Source organism: Stenella coeruleoalba (assembly GCF_951394435.1).
Source record: "Stenella coeruleoalba genome assembly, chromosome: 20".
Lineage (NCBI taxonomy): Eukaryota > Metazoa > Chordata > Mammalia > Artiodactyla > Delphinidae > Stenella > Stenella coeruleoalba.
The window spans coordinates 27953669-27966892 of record NC_137166.1 but is presented as its reverse complement, the minus strand read 5'-3'; the positions used below and the strand labels follow the sequence as shown (position 1 = coordinate 27966892).

Sequence of the window (13224 nt, the reverse complement as noted above, 5' to 3'; positions counted from 1 at the left end):
AGTTTTGTTTTTCAAGACTTTTTTTTTCCTACAGAGGGAGGGAGTGTCTACATCAGCCAGGCCTCTGTGGTCACATTTTAGGAAAACTGAGAAACGTGCCTTCTGTGTCTCAGCCTCAATTTCAAGGAAGTATGTGTTAGTATCCTATAAAGTGAGGCCTTTTTCGAGCGTCTCCCAGCCTAAGCTGGACTGTGGCCTGCTTGCCACTCATTAGGATGACGTCCCACAGTTAGGGGTACAACGTTCAATTCTGAGGTCACAGGTGAAGGGGCAACATTGGCTCAGATTCCTGCATCCTGAACCCCAGGAAGAATCTCCCTTCTTCCTGGCCCTTCTAAGGCTTGTCGGGTCGCCCTTCCATGTGGGCTCGCAAACGGGGCTCCCCCAGCAGTTCTTTGAGCTGAGGCCGGGGTTGGGGTGGGGAGGCCTCCCCTGGGGGGCCTGACGTCACGGGCCACCCGGGGAAGGGAAAGGGGAAATGGGGCTGGTGTCAAAAGGGCGGAGCTGCTTCTTTGTGAGGAAACAATTTGCAGAGGCTGCCAAACCGGAGAGTCGGCAGGGTCTGCCCTCCCTAAAGTGCCGTGAGCAACTCGAGCCGGGGACCAAGCCAGTGTCTCAGGGCCGAGGGGCCCCGCGTGGGCCGCGCGCACCCCAGCACAGCCGCCGAACCCAGGGTCCCGGGCCGCAGCCGCGCCTGTGGGTGACGCCACGGCGGCGGGTTGCATCAGCCTGCTCCCACGTGCTCCGCCCGCCCTTCCGCCCACGGAGCCGGGCGCCGATTGGGCCACGTTAGGGCAGTGCTCTCCGCCCCAGCCAATGGGTGGCAGCCACAGAGGGTTCTGTCCGCAGAGTCCGGGCGCGGGGTTCCTATAAAAGGTCCCCGAGACGGGCGCGCGCGCTCCTGATAAGCGAACCGTTTTTGTGGAGGTTGTGGCGGCGGCGGCACTTCCTGCCTGGCATCTGGGAGCGCCGCCGAGCCCACAGCACCGTCGACATGGAGCCCGAGCCCGTCACGCTCCTGGTGAAGAGCCCCAACCAGCGCCACCGCGACTTGGAGCTGAGCGTCGACCGCAGCTGGAGCGTGAGCCGCCTCAAGGCCCATCTGAGCCGCGTCTACCCCGAGCGCCCGGTGAGAGGAGCCCCCGGCTCCAGCTGCCAACACTCCCCTAACCCCGGCTGTCATCCTCGCAGCCCTCCTCGCGTCCCCCTTGGGATGCCACGTCCTCCTCCCCTTTCCCTGTAACTTCTCGCTTCGCCGGCCTTCCCCTGGTGCTCCCCAGGTCCCCTCTCCCAGGCCTGTGGTCTCCCCCTTTCTGCCCTGCCGCCGTAGGCGCTCTCTGACGTGGCCCAGAGGCTGTCACTTCCTCGTTCTAGGCCGCCATCGTCCCGCCTTCCTGACGGGCCGCCTTCCCCTGTCACCTCGCGTCCTTAGGTCCCCAAACTCTAACGGCTGTCACACTCCCGCCATACCTCTTCAGACCCCTTCCCAGTCCCCTAGATCTGGCTTCCAGCCTTAGCCAAGCCGCTGAAACAGCCGTTTGACCTTGAGTGAGTCATTTCACCCTCCAAGCCTCAATTTTCCCAAAACGTCGGAGTGACTGGGTGTTCCTCGTTAGGATTGCATCCGATGGGTAGGAATAAGGAAACATAAGTGCTGCGAAATGAGTTTTCTGAATGTAGCCTCTCATTGCAGAGAGGTGAGGGCAGGGGCCAAGGCCTTGCCAGTGGCTAGAGAAACCTGGTGAGCGCCCAGGCAGCGTGTACTCAAGGCCCCACACCCAGGAACAGGACGTGGCGCTTCCCCTCCCTGTGAGCTGGACTCCACAGCCTTTGCTTAGTCCCAGGGAGGAGCCCGGGGCACTTTCCGGTAGAAAATGATTTAGAAGGAAAATAGGTGGAAGGAATCTCCTAGAGTCTGGGTTTTAAGACTCTGGTCCCTCAATTGCAGAGACTTCCTTGCTTTGTTTTGGTTGACATATCTGTCAACATCACCCTTAGGGCCACCCTCCCTCCCCACCACGTGATGGAGGCTATGAGCTGGACCTTCCTATGTTTACTTTCTACTCTGATATTATGTAAGTGTCAACAGTGTTTTTTACTGCCCACAACTGTAATTCTGCATCAGACAGGAGAGGGCATCAGGACAGGACAAGATTGTGAAATTGTTCTTTCTTATCTGAAGTGTTGCAACGTGTCAGGTTGTAGCTCATGGGTCAGGTTGTTTTTGTTTCATATTGTCAAGAATGTGGTAGTGAGTTTCCCTTCTGAGTCGTTCTTTTGAAATGTGCTTATTTATTTAATAAGCTCCCATTCCTCTAGCATTCGCCTTGGCACTATTTGCAGTTTCACCATAGCTGCTCCCAAGAAACAGGTGGCAGTGCTGCTGCAAGAATGGCTATTAGGTACGCAAATTGGCGAAGCACGTGCAGCCTCTAGTTGCGTCATTTGGTAAAAGGCGGTGTTTTGGAGGAGGGCTTTCCTTTAGGGCTTCCTTGGGTGAGGAACATCATTCCTATTAAGTCCAAGGATCCAAAGTTGTAAATAAAAGGTCTCTCAGGTCTGTATATTTGTGTTTAAAAATTTTGGTTGGAGCACATTCGTCATTTGCTTTCTAATATGAGAAGCCTTACTTTATAATAGTTGTTTGCTTAATATATATATTTTTAAATCAGCCTCTGGATAAAGACGCAGAGTGTCGGTTCAGGCCTTTAACAGGCCTCAAATCACGGGCACCCATGGTTTTCAAACCTTTTCTAGTGTGAAACTCTTTAATATAATGCAGGACCCCACCTATACAATAACATTTACAAGTCCAGGTTTATAGCATTTACATATGAAGTTCAGTCAGTGAGAACAATGATGAACACAGCATCCAGTATATTTCTGCAGTTTGTTATAGTTGCCCAGCGTCCAAAAAAAAAAACCTCCTGATTTATGCAGATAAATAGGTACGGTTATTTTTTGTTAGTTTTAAACAGCTTTTGCTTTATAATCATGGGCTACTTGGCAGGAGCAGCTTTGTTCCAAATCTTGCATAATTGGTTATTTTGGCAAGAGTAGATTGAGAAGTTGCTGGTGAGCTCCGGTGTACTGACTTCGGTATGTATCACTTGAAGCCATTATTTAAGTCCAGTTTTAAATTTTATTTATTTATGTTTGGCTGTGTTGGGTCTTTGTTGCTGTGCGCAGGCTTTCTCTAGTTGCAGCGACCGGGGGCTACTCTTCGTTGCAGTGCGTGGGCTTCTCATCGCGGTGGCTTCTCTTGTTGCCTAGCACGGGCTCTAGGCGCGCGGGCTTCAGTAGTTGTGGCACGTGGGCTCAGTAGTTGTGGTTCTCAGGCTCTAGAGTGCAGGCTCAGTAGTGGGGGCGCACGGGCTTAGTTGCTCCGCGGCTTGTGGGATCTTCCTGGACCAGGGCTTGAACCTGTGTCCCCTGCATTGGCAGGCGGCTTCTGAACCACTGTGCCACCAGGGAAGTCCCTTAAGTCCAGTTTTTAAGGGAATTAAAAATGGATTTTAAAAGTGAGATTTGTATAAAAGTGTGCGGCACGACTGTGGTTTTAAAATCACTGGAATGGAGTAGAGGGTTTGGAATCTTGACTCTTTAGCAGCAGGTGACCTTGGACAAGTGAATTTTAGACTTTCCCCCTTAAAATAAGCATGGTAAATATAGGGTTGTGGTGCGGAATGTTACCACACACCATCTCTTTAGCTGCATTTGTATGTTGGGAAAAGTCTCTTTGAGGGCTTAAGTTTAGAATTGCTTCATGTTATCTTGGGACAATGCTAGGTGGTTTTAGGGAAGGCTGACTTTGAGTTTTCTCTGAGACCAAACTTTGAGTTTTGAAGTTCGTTGCTGTAGGAGCCCCAGATTTGTGCTTTTTGTGGCAGAAAGCAATTTCCCTGGGAGTTAAGAAGTCAGGTAGCCTGCCATAGGTTTTGTGGACTGGAGGTAGTTTGCCGTCCTAAATTTGTTTGCATGTTAGAGATCAGTTTAAAGTTAAGTACTTCCTAAGTAAAAGTTTTGTATATGGAGCCTTCGGAAAAATGTTTTCCTATGATGCTGGGAAAAACACACGTTTAAATTATTTGTATACAACAGTTTCTTCAATGTTGGGAACTTGAGGGGGCGAAATGCTGATCTGTGCTGCTCTTTCTTTCCACAAGCATCCAGAAGACCAGAGGTTAATTTATTCTGGGAAGCTGTTGTTGGATCACCAGTGTCTCAGGGACTTGCTTCCAAAGGTATCACTAAATATATTAACTTTTGAATGTTTTTGAGCACTAACAAGGTTGAATTCAGGTCCTAAAGTACCTCCTTATTACTTTCAGCAGGAAACCCGGCATGTTTTGCATCTGGTGTGCAGTGTGAAGAGTCCTTCCAAAATGCCAGAAGCCAGCGCAAAGGTATGTCTGCTTTTTCATGATGATAGCAGTTCGTGTCATTCAGACTCTCAAGGTCAAAATAAAGGAAGTTGGATAAAACTCTTAAGTCTTTTTATCATATAATATTTTGTCTCTTCCCCAGTGAGAATCAGGAATAAGAAACTGTTATCAATACAAGTGAGAGTTCACTATAATAGTAGTAGACTATTCCATTAGTGTTGTAGTGGACAAGTGGAGTTCTGCAGTACACTCTTTTCTGGAATTTGATTTGATCTGTAGTGGCTGTGTATCCAGATCACCGAACTAGCAAGGCAGTCACGAATTTAGCACATAATAAATTTCTTCTAAGGCAACATTGATTTTTATAAAGAGTAAAAAATGACTATATTTCCTTTGGAAATTTTCATTGTGATTATTTGTTTGGATAGGAAAAGGCCGCAGTCTTAATCAAGTGATCTCTTAAGACTTGCTTATGTTAGATGGTCAAAATCCCTCATTTTTCATTTCACAGTGTTAGTTCAAATATACGGTATTAAGGGACTTCCCTGGTGGCACAGTGGTTAAGAATCCACCTGCCAATGCAGGGGACACGGGTTCAATCCCTGGTCCGGGAAGATCCCACATGCCGCGGAGCAACTAAGCCCCCCCGCGCCACAACTACTGAGCCTGCGCTTTAGAACCCGAGAGCCACAGCTGCTGAGCCCATGTGCCACAACTACTGAAGCCCTCCCATCTAGAGCCCGTGCTCTGCAACAAGAGTAGCCACGACAATAAGAAGCCGGCACACTGCAACGAAGAGTAGCCCCTGCTTTCCTCAGCTAGAGAAAGCCCGCGCGCAGCAACAAAGACCCAATGCAGCCAAACAAAAATAAATAAATTTATTTTAAATATATATATACAGTATTAATATTCTAATGTGATACATTCTAAATTTGCATTACAACTGTACATCCTGAAACATCTGAATATAGTGTAAGAAATTCTTTAGGTTGCTGGCTGGGTTGTGTTTATAAATCTTATTGGTCAAATTTAATTTCTTAGTAAATTTAACACCATAAGATGTATAGGAAAAAAAAGACGTATAGAGCATTAACAGGAAGCTTTCTCACCAATGATAACTTCATTGGGAGATTTTAGTGAAACTACAGCATAGCTATTCTAGGAAAAATATGGATTTTTTTTTTAGTATCTGTATTGATACTGTGTTGAACAAATTTTAGAATATTCATGTAACGTTGCATCTGTTTGATTTTGTCAAGTTCAGAGGTCAGGGTTGGGGACATAAGCCATTCACAGAGAAAGAATCCTTGAAGCTTGATTTCACACAGTTGCATCAGGCCTTTTGTTCTCATGTTCATGTTACACTTATCTAGGTTGCTGAATCCATAGAGCAGCCCGCTGGTCTTAATCAGGGACAGTCTCCTGGGGATTCCTCAAGTGACGGTTTAAGGCAAAGGGAGGTTGTTCGGAACCCTTCTCCCTCTGGATGGGAGAATATCTCGAGGTGAGTGTTGTAATAAAGAAGCAGGTTGTACAACATGAATGTGCATTATTTGCATCAACTTAAGAATAAGCTCTGTTTATACTATATAGTCATAGAATTTTTAAATGGACAAAATTTTGCTTTATAAGGGCTTCACTTTAAAGATCTCTTCTGTATTTAACTTTTCTTAATACATAGCCTTTTAGGAACATCTAAAAAGTGGAGATGCATGTCCTGAAAATCTGGGCATTTCTCCTCCTACGTGGGTGTGCTTCACATTGCGCTGACCTCGTGGTAGGGAATTAGTGCTGGTGCAGAAAAGCAGCTGTTGTAAGCACTGTGCAGCTGCTTTGCCGAGTGGCTTTGTGCTTTGTCTGTCGTAACAGTGGGTGACAAAAGGTGAAGGGATTGTTTGAGAAATGCTCTGCCAAGTGCCGTGGCGGTGGTGCTAGGAGAAAAGGAGCAATTAGAGCTTTCCTTTAGCGCAAAAGCCAGAAGCGACTAAATGCCGTGATGTTCGGATTTCACAGCTCTTGGAACACCTTACTATGAAAGATCCTATGGGAAAAAACAGTTTATTAACTACAAGTTGAAACTCTGTTACTCCCCGAGTCCTCTGCCCACCATTTCCTAGTAGTTTTTAATATCTGATTGTTGATAAAGTCAGGTGTTTGAGGTATGAAGAGTTGGTTTTTTTCTTAATGGAGGTTTTCAAATATACACAAAAGTAGAGGGAACTGTATAATGAATCTCCATATAATGATCAGAGTTTTGCCGTACTTGCTTTATCTATTCCTGCTTCCGATTTTTTCGTGAAGTATTTAAAAGTAATTCCCAGACATTGTGTCAGTTCACTTCTACATACTTCAGGATATAACTCTAAAAACCTGTTAGTTATTTTGCGTATCTACAGTGTCATCATCATCAGAGCTAGCAAAAGCACTTTGGTATTTTCTCATTTCCATGTACTGTATCTTTTTTAAATGATCAAAAACAGTATCGTACCAAGACCTATTTGTATTAGAATACAATTTTAGAAATACTCTGGGTATGGAATTTGGTTTAAGTTCCATACCTACCATATAAAGTGGATAATTGAATTCATTATTGGATAGAAACGCTTAAAACTGTTTCCCTTTTTCTGGCTATACGATTTGAGAATTTAGGCTCATATCTGACTATGAATTTTACCATAGTAAAACTTGATTTTGTCCAACAAATATTTATTGGACAGCTGGTGCATATTAGTTTGTTTAAGGATAGGAGTTGACCAGCAGAGATGACCACATAACAACTCCTGATCTTTCTGCAGTTCTGTTAGTTTGAATTTTGTGAAGTGATGCCAAAGAAGTTCACTGTGTAGAGTTCACAAAACCAGAGATGACTCCCACACACACCCTGCCCCAGGCTGCGCTAGATGATAGAGGCATGAGTTTGGTGTCAAACAGGTCTCAAATCCAGCCCTACTACTTACAGGTTCAGTGACCACGTGCAGATCCTTTGTCTTCCCTGAGCTGCACTCGGGCTCCCCTCTGTAAAATGGCGGGGTGGAGAGCTCCCTCCCCACAAGGTTGTTGGGGATCCCGTGAGATAACAGCCCGGAGGCCTTACCAGGCACAAGTGGTCAGTGAGCATGCATGGGTGGTGCCACACATAACTCTGCTCCCCATATAGTTCAGATCTAGGGGTGAGGGAGAAATGGGTATTGGGAGGAAAGGAGTATTTCCTGCAGAAAAGACTTTGGGAGAGGTGTGACTTTTTAGAGCTGCTCCCTAAAGAATGAATAGTGGGGTTTAGACCTTCAGTGAGACTCAGCAAGTCTAAAATAAGGGTGGGGATCCACTTAGACTGAAAAGGTCTAGCTTGTTTGTACATCATGGTGATGACATCATGAGACCCCAGTGCTGGACAGAGGGCTCTTGTCTTCCCACGGGATCCAGGCCATGGGAGGGGGGCTTTGTCAGTACTTCCTGTGATTGTATCACACAGGTGCCTCACCCAGAAATCTACAGGTAACTGTCATAAAGCTCAATCTTCTGTCTCTTTGTTTTGAATTCCTGATTGTAATTTAAACTTAATTTTCATTTATTCATACTAAACCAACTCAAAAAGAGCATTTTTTGAAATCTTTCATAGGCCTGAAGCTGCCCAGCCGGCGTTCCAAGGCCTGGGGCCTGGTTTCTCAGGCTACACAACCTATGGGTGGCTGCAGCTCTCCTGGTTCCAGCAGATATACGCACGGCAGTACTACATGCAGTAGTGAGTCTTTCCTCATGTGCTGGGTGTGGCCAGGGCTCCCAGAAATTGAGGGAACTCCCATCCCTCAAAAATGCCTAACTTACCCATAAAGTTAGGAAGGGTGGGATGAGTGTGTTTTCATCACTTATCTGCACAGTCCTTTCTGTGGGTGGAATAGAGTATAAATGATAACTGCTGATTTGTGTATTGATGCATAGTTTGCTGACTGATCCGTAGTTTGATGACTTTATTTAGAATATGTTATTTCCTCTTTTTTTCTTTTCAATTTGTGACATCTTTAGCATTTTATGAAAATCTTAATTTGCTACTGCACCATACTTTCATGGTGGCCTTGGTGTTTAATTCCAGATGAAATTTACCAAGCACCTTCTCTTAGGAGTAGAAAAGACATTTATGGATATGACTATTAGTAAAGAAGTTCTTCACTAAGTTAAAGAAAAATCAAGTTTGTGTATGCCTGCTTAATAGTAAAAGATCCCTGCGTAAACGAGCTTATGAGAACAAGTCTTCATGGTGCCTCGCTCTCAACAGTATTTGCCTCTGTCATTTTTATTTTAGCTTAGCAGCCACTGCTGCGTCAGGGGCTTTTGTCCCCTCGCCAAGTGCACAAGAGATACCTGTGGTCTCTGCGCCTGCTCCAGCCCCTATCCACAACCAGTTTCCAGCTGAAAACCAGCCCGCCAATCAGAACGCTGCTCCTCAAGTGGTGGTTAATCCTGGGGCCAATCAGAATTTGCGGATGAATGCACAGGGTGGCCCTATTGTGGAAGAAGATGATGAGATAAATCGAGATTGGTTGGATTGGACCTATTCAGCAGCTACGTTTTCCGTTTTTCTTAGTATCCTCTACTTCTACTCTTCCCTGAGCAGATTCCTCATGGTCATGGGGGCCACCGTCGTTATGTACCTGTAAGCAGATGATTTCGCTTTCCCTTTTTTCCCTTTACTACAGATTACACTATGTGGTGACTCAAACCAAGTGCAGATTTTCCTCTTTTTTGAGCAGTCTCAGTCAATATTTAAGGAGGTGTATTTAAATAGTGTGTCATTCTAGGATTTTCGATGCAAAGAATTGATGGCTTGGTTACGCATTGCCAAAAACACAACTAATTCTGTGTTAATACAGGAACGACATTCTCTTCTTTTCCTCTAGTTAAGTTACCTGCCAGGCTCATGAACCACAATAAAAGCCATACTGAGGCATGGAAAGGAAAATAGTATTTGTGTTGAATAAGAACATATTTGTCTTTTATCAGGCTCCAGCTGCCTTCTAGGATAAACGTCAGGCAATGGCTGTGGCATAGTCCTGAAGGGCCAGAGATCCGTCACAGACCTGGCATTTGGCTTTATCCATGGCTTAGAGCAGTGGTTCTCAACCAGGGTAGTTTCGCATCTGCCTCTACCCCCGTCCCCAAGACGTTTGGTGGTGTTTGGAGACATTTTTGACTGTCACAGCGAGGGGGGTGGTCCTGCTGGCATCTGGTTGGTAGCTGTTAAACATCCTCTGGTGCCCAGGACAGCCCCACGGTAAATATCCAGCCCGGTATGTCAGCAGTACCAAAGTTCAGAAACCCTGGCCTAGAGCTATATGTCCTTGTATGTGGTGAAAACTGACAGAAGAAATTTTTCCTCTATAGGAAAAATGGATTTTTATTTTAGTTTTTAAAAATCTTAAAAAAGAAATATTTAGAATAATGCATTAAGTACTCATATCCAGTATTAATCACTGTTATATTTTGTCATATTTTCTTCAAGACTTGGGTTTAATTGGATTTTTCAGATGCAACTTTTAGTTAATTCTTTAAATTCTATAGTCTCTAGAATCATATATGTAGGTGACCAAGTCTAGGTCTTATTAGTATGTTATTACATATAGTCACAGCTGTGTATGTATTTCCCCTTCCCCCTCTGTTCAGGTTTTCGTGTCTAAGGTTTAGGTCAGACGAAGAAGTATTTATTGAGCACATACTATGTGTCAGGTGCTGTTTATGTTGCTGGGCACATGATAATGAATAAAGCCTAGTTTCCATAGTGCCTGTCAAGAACCTGACAGGCCAGTGAGAAAGTCTAGGAGCTGGTGTGGTGGAATGTCTCTGTAGATGGGCCTGGCTGCGAGCTTCTAATCAGGTTCTGCTCTGATGAGAGGAGGGGAGCAAGGGGGACCTCATCTCACTGAGAGGACCCTTAAATTCTTGAGTACATGTCACTCTGATGTTCACTAAGATGGACTTTACATGCTTCCTTTGAAGGCATCATGTCGGGTGGTTTCCATTTCGACAGAGGCCAGTTCAGAACTTCCCGAATGATGGTCCTCAGGAAGCTGCAAATCAGGACCCCAACAATAACTTCCAGGTATGGAGCTTCTGCTGGAGCCCGGCGATCTCGGTGTGAAACACCGGGCTCTCGAGTCCTTAATCTTTAGACACCTTGTGGTGTACCATTTTATTAGGCTCAGTATTTCAAGATTTTTTTCAAATTTATTCTTATAGCATTAGCTGTTTTTAAAACATTGTGTCATAAAATCCAGCAGGTATTTTGGTCATGTGGCAATTTGCATTTTGGCATATATATGTAATTTTTTTTTAAACTCTTTTTAGTGTTCATTCTCAATAATATGTTATACCATGGAAACTGCTAATGGAGAGTTATTCTAATTAAGGATTAGGAACATAAGCCTGTCTCACAGAATAGATTTCCTGGAAAATAACATACAGAAATAGAATTTTTAGGGACTTCCCTGGTGGTCCAGTGGCTAAGACTCTGTGCTGCCAGTACAGAGGGCCTGGGTTCGATCCCCGGTCAGGGAACTAGATCCCACATGCTGCAACTAAAATATCCTGCATGCAGCAACAAAGATCCCGCGTGCTGCAACTAACACCCATCACTGCCAAATAAATAAATATTTAAAAAAAGAAATAGAATTTTTATAAGGCAGTTTAATGCATAATCCTAAGGGATATTCTTTTTAATGTAAAGTGTCACCCTCGAATCTGTTTTTAGAATCCTGTGTTTTCGTTTTTTTTAGTTTTAGTTTTCTTTAACTCGGGACACTGCCAGAATTAGAAAAATACCCACATTTAATGAAGTGGCTAACTTAATTACTAGTTTAATAATAGTTGAAGATCTAGTTACAGTACTTCATTTGATCTGATACTTGCTGCCAGGAATATCGAAAACTATGAGAATGTTCCAGCACAGTTGTGCTACGGAGGCTGGAGAAGGAGCTCCGTCCAGCCGGGGTGTCGTCCCCGGGGTCCTGCCTGCCTGGCTTGGCTTATGGGGCAAGGGTCCAGGGAGCCACTCTGCCCTTTACTGACATTATTGGGTGTTTGTCACTGTCCTCTTTTCTCCTTGTGTTTTATTACCTGTAGGAAGACCCTGATCCTGAAATTGCAGACCCCAACCGCCTCCCTCCAGACAGAGACGTAGTGGATGAGGAGCAGACCAGTCCTTCATTTATGAGCACAGCCTGGCTCGTCTTCAAGACTTTCTTTGCCTCTCTTCTTCCAGAAGGTCCCCCAGCCATAGCAAACTGATGGTGTTTGCTCTCTGGCTGCTAGAGGCTTTGGCAGGCGTGGACTGGATCATCTGGTTCTGGCTAGATTTCCTTACCTGGATGTGGCGACAGCACAGAATTAGTAAAAGAATCAACAAAGAGGATGATATGCTTTTGCGATTCTGCAAAGGCAGAAAGTAAGACGTGAAGCCATGATACAAATTGATGAACAAAAAATGCCTAAGGCTTCTCATATCTTTATTCTGAAGAGCTTTAATATATATTGTTGTAGTTTAATAGACATTGTAAGTAGAAGGCATTAGTGTCGCATGTTTATGCCTGAGGAACTTTTCCAGATGTGTGTGTCTGCATGTGTGTTTGTACATAGATGTCATAGATGCAGAAACGGTTCTGCTGGTACGATTTGATTCCTGTTGGAATGTTTAAATTACACTAAGTGTACTACTTTATATAATCAATGAAATTGCTAGACATGTTTTAGCAGGACTTTTCTAGGAAAGACTTATGTATAATTGCTTTTTAAAATGCGTGCTTTACTTTAAACCAAGAGGAGCTTTGCAGAGGTGAAAACCTTTGCTGGGTTTTCTGTTCAATAAAGTTTTACTATGAATGACCCTGGCAGAGACTCCTGTCATCTTACCAGTTTACTCCGTTTCCATCATCCCTGGATGGTCAACAGCTGAGTTGCTGATTTTTGAGTAACCTGAATATTGTGCTTCTTTTTATTAAAGGACTGTTTGTACTGATGAAGAAGATAGGGTAAGGCCACGAAAGTTTTAATTTACTAAGATTATGCTTGTGTTTGCCCCCCATTTCCTGATTTAAACAGTACTAGCTTATGTTGTAACCCATCAGAGTTAAATTCCCACGATTTAAAGTTAATGGCAGTAAGTACCTTTCACCTGCTCACGTGTCATGCTGAGCTTACTTTTGGACTTTAATCCTTCTTTTAAGTATTATTTTTGAGACTAATCTGAAAAGCAAAGTGCTGTGTACTTTTTTTTTTTTTTTTTTGGCGGTGTGCGGGCCTCTCATTGTTGTGGCCTCTCCCGTCGCGGAGCACAGGCTCCGGACGCGCAGGCTCAGCAGCCATGGCTCACGGGCCCAGCCGCTCTGCGGCATGTGGGATCTTCCCAGACCGGGGCACGAACCCGTGTCCCTGCATCGGCAGGCAGACTCTCAACCACTGCGCCACCAGGGAAGCCCTGTGTAATTTTTAACATGAGTGATGCTGTAAGTAGAATGCTGAAGGCCTGGGAGTGTTGTTTTGGGCAAAGTATAATGAGCTTCTTGTGTCATGGTCATGATCATTTGAATGAATTGTGACTGGACACATTGACATCAAATAAACATTCACTGAACAATTCATAGCCAGGTGCTGGGTAGATACAAAGCTGTTTTATGTATGGTCGTGCTTTAAAAAGCCAACTAAGATAATTACGTAAGGCGTGAAATGGCATAGAGTTTCAGATAACACCAGACCTCCAGAACAGAGGAATGGTCAGTCAGGAGGCAGTGATTATTGATGAGTTATGAAGGCAATGTTTGCTTGAAGGAAGAAGTGACTTGAGACTAGATGT

The 13224-nt window shown here is 44.6% G+C and overlaps 1 protein-coding gene across 1 annotated transcript; it reads left to right on the top strand.

Annotated features, from left to right (window-relative positions):
• The first annotated feature begins 389 nt into the window (after nt 1-389).
• HERPUD1 (homocysteine inducible ER protein with ubiquitin like domain 1) lies at nt 390-12790 on the top strand. The gene is made up of 8 exons (XM_079906483.1): nt 390-1129; nt 4167-4244; nt 4332-4406; nt 5759-5889; nt 8005-8127; nt 8686-9036; nt 10377-10479; nt 11499-12790. The coding sequence occupies exons 1-8, from the start codon at nt 995-997 to the stop codon at nt 11661-11663; spliced, it is 1161 nt and encodes a 386-aa protein (XP_079762609.1). The 5' UTR covers nt 390-994; the 3' UTR covers nt 11664-12790.
• Nucleotides 12791-13224: the final 434 nt, after the last annotated feature.